This window comes from Centroberyx gerrardi, chromosome 11 (assembly GCF_048128805.1).
Source record: "Centroberyx gerrardi isolate f3 chromosome 11, fCenGer3.hap1.cur.20231027, whole genome shotgun sequence".
NCBI classification, from domain to species: domain Eukaryota; kingdom Metazoa; phylum Chordata; class Actinopteri; order Beryciformes; family Berycidae; genus Centroberyx; species Centroberyx gerrardi.
Genome location: NC_136007.1, coordinates 30,613,137 through 30,627,111, shown reverse-complemented (window position 1 = coordinate 30,627,111; position 13,975 = coordinate 30,613,137). Strand labels below are relative to the sequence as shown.

General features: G+C 40.8%; 1 protein-coding gene across 1 annotated transcript in view; it reads right to left on the bottom strand.

The window, feature by feature from the left end:
* Positions 1-13,975, bottom strand: part of usp28 (ubiquitin specific peptidase 28) — a 35,350-nt gene that overhangs the window by 2,715 nt on the left and 18,660 nt on the right. The window contains 9 exon segments of the mRNA XM_078286659.1: positions 308-387; positions 1,135-1,213; positions 1,783-1,961; positions 3,710-3,805; positions 4,606-4,878; positions 8,361-8,491; positions 9,353-9,727; positions 10,329-10,557; positions 11,582-11,652. Of these exon segments, the coding sequence (XP_078142785.1) occupies positions 308-387; positions 1,135-1,213; positions 1,783-1,961; positions 3,710-3,805; positions 4,606-4,878; positions 8,361-8,491; positions 9,353-9,727; positions 10,329-10,557; positions 11,582-11,652 (1,513 nt within the window).

Here is a 13,975-nt window from a genome sequence, read left to right as displayed (position 1 = left end):
GTCAGCACGTTATCCCCCAAACACGATGCAGTCCCATTCTGGGCCAATCGGTAACAAATATGGCACCTTGTTTTGTTTTGTTTTTTCATCGTATCTGCTTTACTAGACAAATTTTGACAGCAGTGGTTTCTTTATTTTGGCTTTCTGACTGCTGCAGATGCCCTGGATCAGTGGTGACGATAACAAACGAACAGATGGAGATTGAATCATAGTCTCAAACAGTCATTATCAACATGTAAGATACACACAGAAACACACACACAGATATGCTGGTCAGGTACTGTAGTGTTGAACGGACAACACCTACTTCCCATGCTGGTATTGCTCCAGCCCAGTCAGCAGGTAGACGAACACTGTCCTGAACAGCCTGTAATCCTCATGCCACTGCTGTGAGAGGGGAGACATGACCAGAAAGAATCATTTCATTTGTTCAGCTCAATTCAAATGTATCCAGTAGCAGTAACAGTAAAGAAGCCTTGAATGAATATTGTAAAAGTAAGTAGGGGTGCACCGATCAATCGGCCACCAGTCGCAATCGGCTGATAGACGTTCTTAATAAGTCATTTCAACTGACTGATCACAATATAGGACTACATTCATTATTTATGTTCACGTGCCATTTGATATGAATAGAATACAGACTTTTATATCTTTAATAGAGAATGGGTGCATCTGCTTTTTAAGTGCCCTTGCGGTTTTTCATTTCAGAGAGAGACTTGGGCATTTCATTTCACTCCTTTCTCGACAGTTCGATCATTGAATTCATTTGCTATTTTCGACTGAAAATCAATATTGACACATCAGAAATATTAATTTCAGATGTTCTGTTACGAAGTTCTATATGATTAGAAACAGTTGAATTGAATTGAATGAAAACCTTTTTCATCAAGCGCAGACTAACATGTAACAACTGTTTATTTAAAAACTGATTTATTTCCACATGGTTAGGCAGCAATGTCCTGCAGCCATAAGAACAATCTGTTAAACACAGCGCTAGATTGACATTTTACTGTTAATGCTTGCTGTGCACTTTTACATGATCAGCCAATCACACTGTTACAACATCGGTAATCGAATGCATGCATCCACGGTGCATCCCTAGAAATAAGTTGACTGAAAACCAAGACACTATACCAGGTACTCATCCATGTCCATATCCTCTGGCTTGATGAGGCGCAGCTTGGCTCGGGCTTCCCTCATGATGCTGATGGCCCTGCAGGTGGGACATGGGAAGAGATCGGATGCTATAAAATCTGCTTGTAGCCAATGCTTAGTGATAGTTCATGTGGGTGATTGATACAGCAGCATCCACACCACTCTGCATGCAGGTCTCTGCTCTTGACCTGCATGCAATGATTCTGATTTAATGACATGCTCTTGTGAACATGCTCTTTATTTTTGCCATCTAATGAGACTGAATTTTGTCTTTAAAATTCTTAAGCATTGTATACTTGTGTAGATAAGTGACTAAACATTACACTTTTTCATCTAGTCCCTTCATGTCTTTTTGGCCTCACAACATGTAACATTATTTGTCCAACAGATGGATGGACAGATAGAGGTCTCTCTAAAGACTTCAAATCTGGATTCTGTGGTATCTGGATCAGAAACACTCAAAATCAGCACAATAAAGCTGATCCTAGATTGCAAAAAAGGGGATTAGGAAATCTGCATTCTGATCCAGATTAAACGTTTTGAAAACTGGGCCCAGAGGTAATGGAACAATTTTAGAGAAAGGGTTTTCTAGTGTCAACTGGCCAGCGTTTTGCTATCCGTCTGCACCTTTCATCGAAGCTGAGATTGCGGTCGGTAAACTGCTCCAGCAGCGTCCTCTCAATAATGCGGTTGGGCGCCTTGTTCTGGAAGAAGTAGACCAGGGCATGCTGGAGGCGCGCGTCCTCCTGGGGCGTGACCTTCTCCTGGGAGAGCTCGTGTAGGCGAGAGTACTCCTCGTGGAAAGCCTGCAGGAAGATATTGTTGAGTGAAAGCAATTCTAGTCAGCCACTCAGCATGGAGACCCAACCAGAGACAGCATTATATATAGAGACAGTGCACTCTATCAGTTTTGAATGGGAAAATCCATAAAGATGGCAGCTCCGATAAAGTAGCATCAGCGAAAGTAGCCAATCAACACATCTTTGTGTGCATATCATAAAGAAAATCCGCCAATCATACTTTCAAATTTTAACACTCCATGTTGTTAACAATTCATCAGTTTTCCTAAATATGTAATGCAAATGACTGTATATATATCAGGACTTTCAGGACGACTCCCCATTCAAAGAGACTGACCCAAAGGCCCAGTCCATAGTTGCAATGTCCCCTCTGCACAGGGGATACAACTAGCTTGTTTTATGTTCTTATTCAGTATTCCAATGATAATATTATGCTAGCCAGAAGGCCCAGCATCTCCATGTGTTGAGACTGTAGAGTTTTCATTAGGTCCTTGATGAACTGCCATGTCTGAAATGTCTGTGGTAGTAACCTTTATAGATCAACTGATTCTGCTGCTGCCACTAGTTTCACTGCAGTTGCATTGGAAGATTGCTGTTTCCATTTCTCATTCCTCTATAATTCAAAGCATTTGGCTAGCTAGTAGAACATTCATTCTGAGTCCCTGGTTTTCTGGTAAGTCGTCATCGTCATTTTACAACATTAGATTGTTTGGGTTTTGCATATTGTTTGTTGGACTTTTTCAATGTGATCCTTTGTTGAGGATGTAATGTTAGCATAGGCATTTCTAGCTGTATGTTTGCAGGAATGTCAGTTAAATTATGGTAGTCAGTTATTAGTGGTGATTTTCCTTTTTTTTCTTTTTCTGGCAAGCATTTAACTTGCACTAAGCTTGTTTTCATTTGTTTCAACCTCAGACTGATTGACTGACAGACATCAGATTGATTCATGCACTGGACTGGCAGCATGAGGCAGCTAAACATGAGTCTTGCATGTACACTGATAATGCTTGTAAACACCGAGGTAAAACAGACTTGCATTATACAGCCATGACGGATTATGAAAGTTGAAAAAAAAAACAACAATCTTGTCAAAAATTCATACAGCCAAATATATTCTGAATTTTGGCTTCAGGCATCAATGTCATGTGTCAGGAGAGCACATGCAGAGTTTTTCTGTTGCTGCATCTACAGCTGGATGATTTTGCTTTTTGCTTTTTGGAAAACTTGCCAGGGAATTTGGAATATCTGTCTATATTTGTAGTAAAATGGTGGAGATTACTGGGAATTATGAGTCAAAAGACAAAGTTGCAATGATCTGCTTTTAACAATTTACTGGAATACATTTGAAATAGTTTGGAAAAATTCTGGTCCCTGTCTTTTTCAGAAAGAAATTTTGTAAATCTGTAGTCACTCTACAGGAAATGCAGTATTTGCTAGGTACTGATGGTTTTGCAAAACATCTTGCAGTTGAGAGGCTAACATGTATCCAGCAGATCTTGCAAAACCTTTTTATCTTCTGTGTTTATGTCTTTGTGATTCAAATGAATATGTAGACAAGGATAAACTTTTTAAGAATGTGTGCATAGAGAATGAGTTGCTGTAAAGACCCGAAAGTTTAAAGGATGCAGAAGTCGCTGAACACTGTATAGCTCTGTGGCAACATGAGGCTTTAGTTGATGACTGTTGGATGGCTCTATTTTGTCCCGGAGTGAAACAACCTGAATATTTTACTGGAGCAGACTCCCTCAGCGTACCTTGATGAGGCCGGCCTCAGGGCCATCCTTGTCGAAGGTTTGCCTGGCCTTGGCTATGGCCAGGATGATGCCCTGCATAGCTGGAGTCAGCATCATCTAGACAGCCACACAGCACCAGAGGAGAGAAACAAGAATGAAGTCGGATAACAGATAATCACAGCCAAACACGCTGTTTTAGCAGTGGGAATGGACTAACAAATATCAGGGTGATTGTTTGCACACTGACCAGCAAGGGTTTTTAAAAATATCTACAGTATAATGTGCTACTAGGGATGGGACGATATGCTTATCTCACAATACGATTCGATACGCGATATGGGGTTCACGATTCAATAGAACCACGATACGATGTAATAAATAAAAGTTCAATGACAACAAAGTCTGACTGTGCAGAATTATGTTTATTTCTGAGCCATAAATATTTCTAGCAATGGAAAATGGCTTGCTAGAATGCTTGCTAGTAAACAACAATTTAAAAATGTCATTACAAAGTGCAGTATAATTTGGATGGAGAGCTTGTGAAATTATGATGGGCAAGCGTCAAGCGTTACTACAGCAGAATAAAATGGAGCTAATATTGCGATAAATTTTTCTGCCCCACGATACATACTGTCACATTTTTGTATTGCGATATATTGAATTTCGATATATCGTCCCATCCCTATGCGCTACCATACCAGAATCATATCCTGTTGAGTACCAGAGAACCAAGAAATATCTCTCTTCATAATGTATTGTATGATTATACCAACATGGTGACTATTTGAGATTTAAAGCTGCACTATCAGCCTAAATCACAAAGTGGGACTGCAACAGCCAACATGTGACGCTGCCAATGCGGCTTCAATGTAATAAGTATTAACTTCAATGAAAAATGCATGATGAAATCTACTTGCCTCTTCGTTGTATCCATCAGCGTCAGCCCTCACCATGATCCTGCCCACATTGGGGATCTCCACTTCTGAAACCTCGCTCTCGGCCTGGCGCTGTCTAACCACGGCCTCCTGCTGCTGCTCCCCATCCTCCTGGTCCGGTTCGAGCTCTGGAGGGCCCCCGGTTGCCTCTGGGCTGGCCTCAGGTCCAGTGCCGAGGACGGCCACCTCTGGGTCGCCCTCCACATGCGGGTCAGATGGTGCCTGGTTACTAATCTCTGCTTCAGGCCCAGGAGACTGAGAGAGAGAGAAGGGTCCACAACAAGATATACATCATTTTTATATACATATACCCAAATCTACACATCTGTACATATTATCAACATCTGTAAAGTGAAGTGAATATATCTGGAAAGTGTATAGTTCTACTCATCTAGTCACTTCTGTACATAAAGTATGTATGGCCTCCTTTAGAACTGTTATGTTAATATGAATAGCATCCTGTATATATGCTGCAATCTTTCACACAGTGTCTTTCTCATGCTCCTCTTATTGTTACGTATTTCATATATATAGACTTTTTAAAAATGTTGTATTATTCTTTATCTTTTTCAAATTGCACCAATCTCACATTATCTGTCTGTGTCAGTAACGCTGGAATGCTTTTTTGCACATTTTCACATATTTCATATATTTGTACTTAATATTTATGACTGTTTACGACTGGAATTATATGCTTATATAACGTTATAAAGTTTCATCTAATCGAATGTAATCTCATCTAAATGACACATATTCTGATATAATTACTGCTGGTGTGAAACTCATTGTGGATTTGGTTATTGGCTTTTTCAAGACTTTAACACACAAAACAGCAACGTTGGAGGACGGAATGTATATTTTTGAAATACTGGGTCATGAAGAGCAGGTAAGATCTTTTTCACAAAATGGACGTTTAGAAAGAAGCCCTTCAATTGTTGATTAAAGAGGAACAGCAGTTAGGGATTCACTTTACTAATGCAGTATTGACCCCGATTTCATAATGATTATAGTGTTTCTGCACATTTTAAAGTCGAAAATACCTATTCTGATTGTAACCGTGGGAGGCAACAAACACATTGGCCACTAGAGGTCATATGGAGAGTATTCATAAGACAGCAGCACTCTCAGAAGAACAGCATGCCCCTTTATGGTACAGTAAGAGATGATTGATATATGGGCAATACAATAGTCATTCTGTGGTGTGTTACAGTGGAAATAAAGGTCATTGAGATGTATGGGCTACTGTCTACCTAGTGACTGATGTTAAGATGTGAGGAAATGGGTAAATCATTACTTTAGAGCAGTGGTTTTCAATCTTGATTCTCGGGACCCAGAGTCCTGCTGGTTTCCGTTCTATTCAAATACTTTGCACCTGGGATTCAAAGTGAATGCAATTATCTGCCATTAACTAGCTGGTAGGAGAGAAAACCACTATCATGCAAATATATTTGACACCCCTGAGTTACAGACACAAAGGAGATCTCAAACACGTTCATGTCACAGACTCCAAATAGACCCACATGGACCCCCGTATGATCCGATTTATTCCAGAGACCCATATGCGAAGATTTTAGTTGTTGATTTAGTGTTGAATTGTAGAACTGTCTACAGTGTCTGGGGGGGGATAATATTGGTGAGAGTGAAACGTATGATTAAGTCAGTCTTATACATTTCTTCATTGGGTATGATTTCTAGTGAATTAAATTATCGTGAAATTAAATTATTCCTCATTATGCTGGCGACTCCCTGGAACCCCTCTAGGGCCCACTGTGAGAACTACTGCTATTACTAAAACAAACAAAAGTATGCCTTAATAGGCTGACTTCTGTTGTTTTACAGTAATCATAGTTTACTTGAGCTCTGTCTATCAAGGAGGCAAGTGCATCATTTCATGTATTGGATGGCTGGGATGTTTTTTACTGTGCATGCTTGGCTGGCCGCCCAGTCCAACTGGTCAACTTGTTGCTCCCGGGTGTGTTTTGGTTACAAGATGTGATAGCAGTGGATTGAGTAACTGTGTTAATGATGATTTGATGGTCATCTGATTCAACCAGAATATACAAACAAGAAGTTGGATAAGCATCAGCGAAGTCAGTTAGGGTGCTTTTCTGCTTTCCCAGTGAACACGAGAGCCCATGAAAGATACTAACATTTTATCAAACATAAAAGTATTATTCTCAAACTAACATACATTGTCCATTTTTCCTCAGTTTTGATAATCTGTCATCAACGCTCTCAGTCATTCTTAGCCTATTTCATCGGCCACAAGGAAGGGAGTGGACCCTCCCAGGACTTTCTGGGTGCCATGACCAGACTCTCTCTAGCTCATAGATACAGTATGGGGAATGAAAACATGTTCTATTTTAAGTGTCTCACCGGACACCTGACATTAACCCGACAGCAACAACCCCCACCCCCCAAGGTGGAAAAATGAATGATGGGAGTGTATGGAATTCAAAACGGACACAGTTGGAAATATACTTGGGTAAACTGGGAGGAACGTTCAGGTAGATCTGACAAATCGGGAATAGTAACAAAATGTTATAGGAGAAGAAGAATGGAATTCAGCGAGCAAGGGCTGTATTGAGGCATGCACTTTATATACAAAGTGCACACACATTCATAAGGAAACCCAATTTCTTTCTTGACAGGAGTGGTGCTTCCATGGCAACAAAACCTCTGTCAACAAGTGACAGAGGGTCAAGTAGGGTTTGACTGATTTTCGAAGGCCAATACTGATACCGATATCGTGGGACTGAAGCTGCCGATAGCTGATATTACTTTAGATTTGACCAATTTCACCCCAAAACATCTCAATAATACAGATATTCAGTATTGCCGAAGGAATTGTATTCTTGTCAGGGTAGAAAAGCCTCTGAAACATAATTTAGACCATCGTGGGACACTGTATCTATATCTAAAATAAAGTATATTCATGCATACTTATGTGGAGCCCAATCAAAATGTCTTACTAGAATCAGTTAAAGGCCTTTCCATAGAGAACCAGTGTAGTATTGATCAATTCTACAATAAATATATAATCAATCAAAAGGCATCATATCCATCATATTAGAGGTGGACCACACTGAGTGGCTGATATTCAATTTTTAATGGTCAATATCAACGCAATACATCACCAAACCAATACATTGGTCTAAACCTAGTTTAAAGAGCATGACAGAGATATTACCTATAAGCCCAGGCCTTATCGATAATCAGATATGATCCCACTTGAACATTTAAGGCTTATTATAATATTGACATTTTTACCTACTATCATAAATATCTGATGATCAACCAAATCAGTTAGTATTAAAGAGTAACTAAACCCCAAACCCAAATCTGTGTAAAGCCTGATATCTAATGGTAAAAAGCATGCTACTGACATTGCCATCTGCTATTGGCTGATCTTTGGTGCCACGTGATGTCACCTTCTATAGAGTATAACAGGTGGTGAAATCACGTGCTTTACACAGATTTGGGTTTGGGGTTTAGTTACTCTTTGTTAGTCAACCACTGACCTTTATACTTATTGTGCTCAACTTTATATGACTTGTCACAGATCAAGTCATATAAACACCACCTGGCATCAACCCTGGATCTCCATCACTATGCTAAATGGTGAAATGGGAGCCTTGACCCAGATGTACGTATGATATTTTTGTGGCCTAGAATTTCTGACCCATATTCTATGGAGAGGGCATGTGTGGGGAAGGGGGTGTTATGGGCTCGCCCACCTGACTATGCAGCCCCTCCTCAGCAGCTGAAGGGGAGTTCTGGCTGGGGCCCGGGGTGTTGATGACGACCTCGCTGCTGTCGTCTGGCTGGCAGCCGGGGCTCGGTGGCGGCTGTGAGGTTAACCCTGACTCTTTTGGGGTCAAAAGAAAGAGAGAAAGGCTGTGAGTGAGCAAGTACTTCTACAGTCAAACGCATTGCTGGGTAGGACAGAAATAGGAATTAGTGCACGTTTCACAGACGGAGGTTGATTGAGGCTAGTCTTAAGCCCCCTTTTCAAGAAATTTCTTGAAACATCTAGTCAGAGGAGAAAAGGAAAAGAGGTCAGATGTTCTCTGAATCTGACCTCAGACTCCGATGAGGAACCGGCAAAGTGAGGGGCCAAGAAAAATGACAACTGAGAGAAAACCAGGTTTTGTTTTTGTCTGTCTTTGGTTGAGTGATCTGGTCAAATTTCAAAGGTGAAATGATTCACAAAATGCTCCGACAAAAGCTAGTGGAAGCAATGACCCTTAAAGCTGCGCTAGGCAATTACGTTAGCAACCCCAAAGGGCAGCACGAGGTAGCAGGTTGAATTTTGAGGACTTCAACACCCAGAAATTATGTAGGGGTGACACCAGTAAACTAAATGTCATCTCCTTAATGTCTGGTGGGGGTGGAGGTATAGCGAAAGGTGAGTCCAGCTTTCTCTGGACGGAGTGCTCACTCACTGCTGTTTAGGAGACACTTTTGGAGTTTTGATGCACCACTTCCTGTGTGCAGAGAAGATCTCCAGCCAGTCACCATACTTGACACCAAAATCATATGAATTTGGGCAAATGGGGAGACTACAGCATCTCAATTAGTGGGGCTGGGATGCTCTTCTCTGTTGCAGCCCCAATTTGTGATTTAGGCTGATAAGACAAATGTATTTTTACATAAAAATCTTGCCTAGAGCAGCTTAAAGGCCTATGGGCCTCTCCTCCATCCTCCTTCTCAAGTCACCGCCACAGACCTTCAGGCTTCTCTGTGGGATCCAGCACCAGCTCCTCCCCTGGTTGTGGTTCTGGTTGTGGTTCTGGTTGTTTTTCTGGTTGGGGCTCTGGAGCAGATCCCTCATCCAGCTCTTCTGTGGAGGGTGCTGACTGGGCGGCTGGCTCGACCGGTGTTTGCTGTGTACCGGCGGGATCGGTGTCCGGGGATTCTGTCACGGCTGTAGCTTCAGCTGAGGCCGGCTCGCCTTGCGGGGGCGCCGTCTGACAAAACTGCTCCTCCCATTCGCTGAGCTCCTGCTGGAACCAACGGTTGTCCTCGTGGACGTAGCGCCTGAGGATGGGCGGCAAGGAGTCCATGCCATGCAGGACCTGGCCTGTCTCATCATCTGTGTCTTCTGGGAGGGGAGGGGAGATATTGTCAGTTAATAGACTTACTAGAGTCTCATATATTTGGACCTCAGGTATTCAAACATGAGAAATGACAGTGGATAAATACACAAAAGTAACATCACAGTGAATTTTAATGCTTTTCTTGGCAATTTACATTAATTATACAAATTGGTATTTTTGAATATGTTAATTATGGGTATACACAGTACTATGCACACTGCTTTTTCAAGGGTAGGTCTTGCTAAAATAAAAAAATATGCAATTTTCAGAACCCATCATAACTCAAAAAAACAGTACATTGTGCTGCAGCGTTTGTATTCCAGTTATTCTATTTTTCCCACATATTGTCCTTTCTCATACTCCTCTCACTGTTAGATATTGCATAAATATTGATATATATGCAATATTTTCACATTGTCTTTCTGTCTCAGTATGTTCTGCTGCCACTGATACTGCTGCTGATATTTTACATCCTGTTAATGCTGGAATCCAGACTTTTGTGCACATTTCCATTCATTCATACATCATACAGTGACTATTAAAGTTTCATCACATCATCACAGTGCTAATGGAGTCTAATCAAGGAGGTGGAATACATGGGTCTACCTGCGATGAGGTGGGGCAGCCTGTCGTCGATGTACATCAGGCAGTAGGCGCTGGCGTTGGTCATGCCGCCGTACGAGTCCCGCTCCAGCTCCTCCCATGATGACTCGGTGATGGTTATGTCGTTGTACTTCATCCAGCGCTGGTTGGCGTGGTCGTAGATGTAGGCCCAGTAGTGGCCCGCCGACGCCTGGCCTTCATGGACTAGCACTGCGTGGAGCCTGTAGGGTGCCTATACAACAACAGCATGGGAGAAGGCGGTCAATGGCATGGGTGGGAGAAATAGCCACTGTAAAAAATACTCAGGCCGCTAAATACTGTGATACGACACAATAGACAGCTGCTTGCAATTGTGGTAACGGTCCTTTTAAAGTGTAATCTTTCATATAATGCCTTTTTTCATACTCTCATATTCCCCTAATGTTATATATTGTATATAATACATATAATATATACACTGCCCGTCAAAAGTTTGGGGACACCTCATTGAATGTACCATGTTTTTCATTATCTTAAAGCCATTTTGATCTAAAGGCTTCTGCTTAAATGCTTGAAATTTGTTTCTTAGATAAATAAATAGTGAAGTTGATGCCTATGTATGAATTTCTTTCCAAAGCCTTTGCCTTTCCATCAAGCTACTTTAAAGAATCAAAAATCTAAAATAGTTTTGATTTGTTTAACACTTTTTTGGTCACTGCATAATTCCATTTGTGTTATTTCATAGTTTTGATGTCTTTACTATTATTCTAAAATGTGGAAAATAGTAAAGATAAAGAAAAATGTGGTGTCCCCAAACTTTTGACGGGCAGTGTATAATGTTTTTCTTATTCGAATTTTACATAATTTTGTAAATAATTCTTCACCTTTTTTTTATTTTTTATAACAAATCTCACATTGTCTTTCTGTCTCAGTACATTCTGCTGCTACTGACACTACTGCTGCTATGTTACATCCTGTTAATGCTAATTAATGGAATCCAGACATTTTGGCACATTTTCATTCATACATTTCTACCTACTATGTCTGAATGTTGGAATTGTCAGTTGAGTCTGTTAATGCTTACATAACCTGCTCTATTCTCATTTGTATACTGTTCTTTGCTGTGTCCTACTACTATTTGCTGCTGCAACGACCTAATTTCCCCATGGAGATCAATAAAGGTTCACCTAATCTCATTTGATGTATTTTCTACAGTTTGACATGTAAGACATGAGAATGATTTTCTGTTTGCCAGGTTAGGTGAGCGTAAGGCTTACCTGACAGAGGCTGTTATCCGAGTACATGCCCTCCAGCACCTGGCTGACCCTGTCGATGCTGGCCTTTAGCTCTGACACACAGAGACACACAGAGACACACACGCACACACACACACACACAGAAAAACACACAGACATCAATACAGTGCACCTGCGGCTGAGTGGAAAACATCTGCCATCTTTTTCTCTCTTCCCCTTACAGGATTCCTTTGACGTATTTTTCATTTGTTTTTCATTTGTTATTCACCAAATAATGGAAGAGTTTCCCCTCAGTCAGAGGAAGAAGTCAGAGGAATATGACTCAACTTGAGAATTCACATATATTATGGTCTATTGGACAGTCAGGTCACGATACCCATTCTCCCAAACAGATTAAAGGTAAAACAGTGTTCCGATTTTATAGGCTTAATGTTAGAGCAGAGATACATTTACAGTTGAACAGACAACAGAGAGGGGACAATAGGGACAAAATACAGAAATTACTGTTAGTACCATTTCCTGTCATATTCCAGTCTCAGGTCTCACACTGAAAATCTGCCTGTACACACTGTAAATAATAATAAATTAATCACTATTCATTGTCTGCCTGCTCTCCAAACAGACCTGTCTGTTAAATGTTAGGTCCCTATCTAATAAGTTATTTATCTGCCAGAACCTTATTATGTCAAATGACAGTTTTTTATGATCACAAAATCATGGTTGAGCCAGGGTGAGGCTGCACCACTAATTAGTTACGGGCAAGGCCCCTCTGCTGTGTATTGTGCTTTACGAATAGTGGTTTTACTGAAGAATTCTCTGAACTCCCCTCAATTATTGTGTCTGTATATGACAGATTACTCATTCTTGGTGATTTTTCTGTTGTCCGACCCTTACTGCTACTCATGATTTTCTGAACCTTATTGAATTTTTTAATGTTGTTCGAGCTTTTACTCGTGTGCTCCTGTCCATTTTCACATCCTTGACTCGAATTCCGCTACTAAATTCTGTGAGGCCTTCTCTTCAGCTGCAAACAGTAGTCTGTTTGGACCACACACTGAGGGTCTGATGAAGGCTTTTTAACAAAATTTGCCTAACCACTCTTGATGCTGTAGCTAAAACCCTCCCATGGCTAAATGAGTACACGCAGGCCTAAAGTAGACAATGTAGGTAGGCTGAACGTAAATGGAAGGCCATTTATGTACAAATCAATCTGGACATTCTAAAAAACCTCATGTCAAAGTATCAGAAAGCAGTCAAGGTTGTGAGGACTTCATATTTCTCTGATATCTCCAAAAATTGTCATAACTCCAGAATTTTATTTGATGCTATAGATGCTGTCCTTACAAACAAACACCTCCCTGAACACTGGTACTGTCCCCTCCTATTTCAAAAATGCCATGGTTCAACCTCCACTGAAAAACAACAACAACAACAACAACAAAAACAACAACAAAACAATTTAGATCCCCTTGCCTTGAACAGTTACAGGCCAAGTTCCAAACTGCCTTTTCTATCTTATTCTAAGTTTTAGAGAAAGTGATTTCCTCACAGCTGATCTCTTCTATGAACAGAAACAATGTCTTTGAGAAAATCAATCCGGTTTTAGAACTCTCCATTAGTACAGAGTTGCAAATGACCTTATCCTGATGGCTGATGCTGGTGACTGCTCAATCCTAGTCCTTTTAGAGCTGTCAAACTACTACACCACCTTGAAAATTAGGTCTGCATCACGGACACTGCTCTTAACTGGTTCTGTTACCTGTCAAATAGAACCTTTTCTGTAGCTGTTGAAAATGCCTCCTCCTCTTCATCCTGTATGGAGTTCCCCAAAGTTCAATCCTCGGCCCCATACTGTTCTCCATTTACATGCTTCCTCTCAGCGACATTATTTGCAAACATAACATCTCATACCACTGCTATGCAGACTGTATATACTCCTTAAAACTAAAGACTCCAGTAGCTTAACCCGACTCAAAGCCTGCATATCAGATATTTAGTGCTGGATGTCACAAAATTCCTCCAACTAAATGACAACAAATCTTCCTAACAGAGTCCTTTTTGGCCCAGTGTCCTTTTTAGCACACTGAAAGGTAATCTTGGCTAGCCTATGTTAAGCCTGCCACTAAATACCTGGGTGTGACATTTGACTCTGACCTCTGTTTCCATGATCAAATCAAGAGGGCTGTTCAGTCCTGTTTTCTGCAGCTTAAAACCATCTTTTCCATCTCGTCTACACTGTAACTCCCTCTACTCTACCTGCATCTAGTGCAAAATGCAGCTGCAAGGCTTCGAACACACTCAAGACTATATTAATTTTTTAAATTTTTACTGTATTTTAGCCACTCTTCACTGGCTTTTTTTAGAATTGATTTTAAGATTATACTGACAACTTTTAAGGCTCAATGTGGTGTAGCC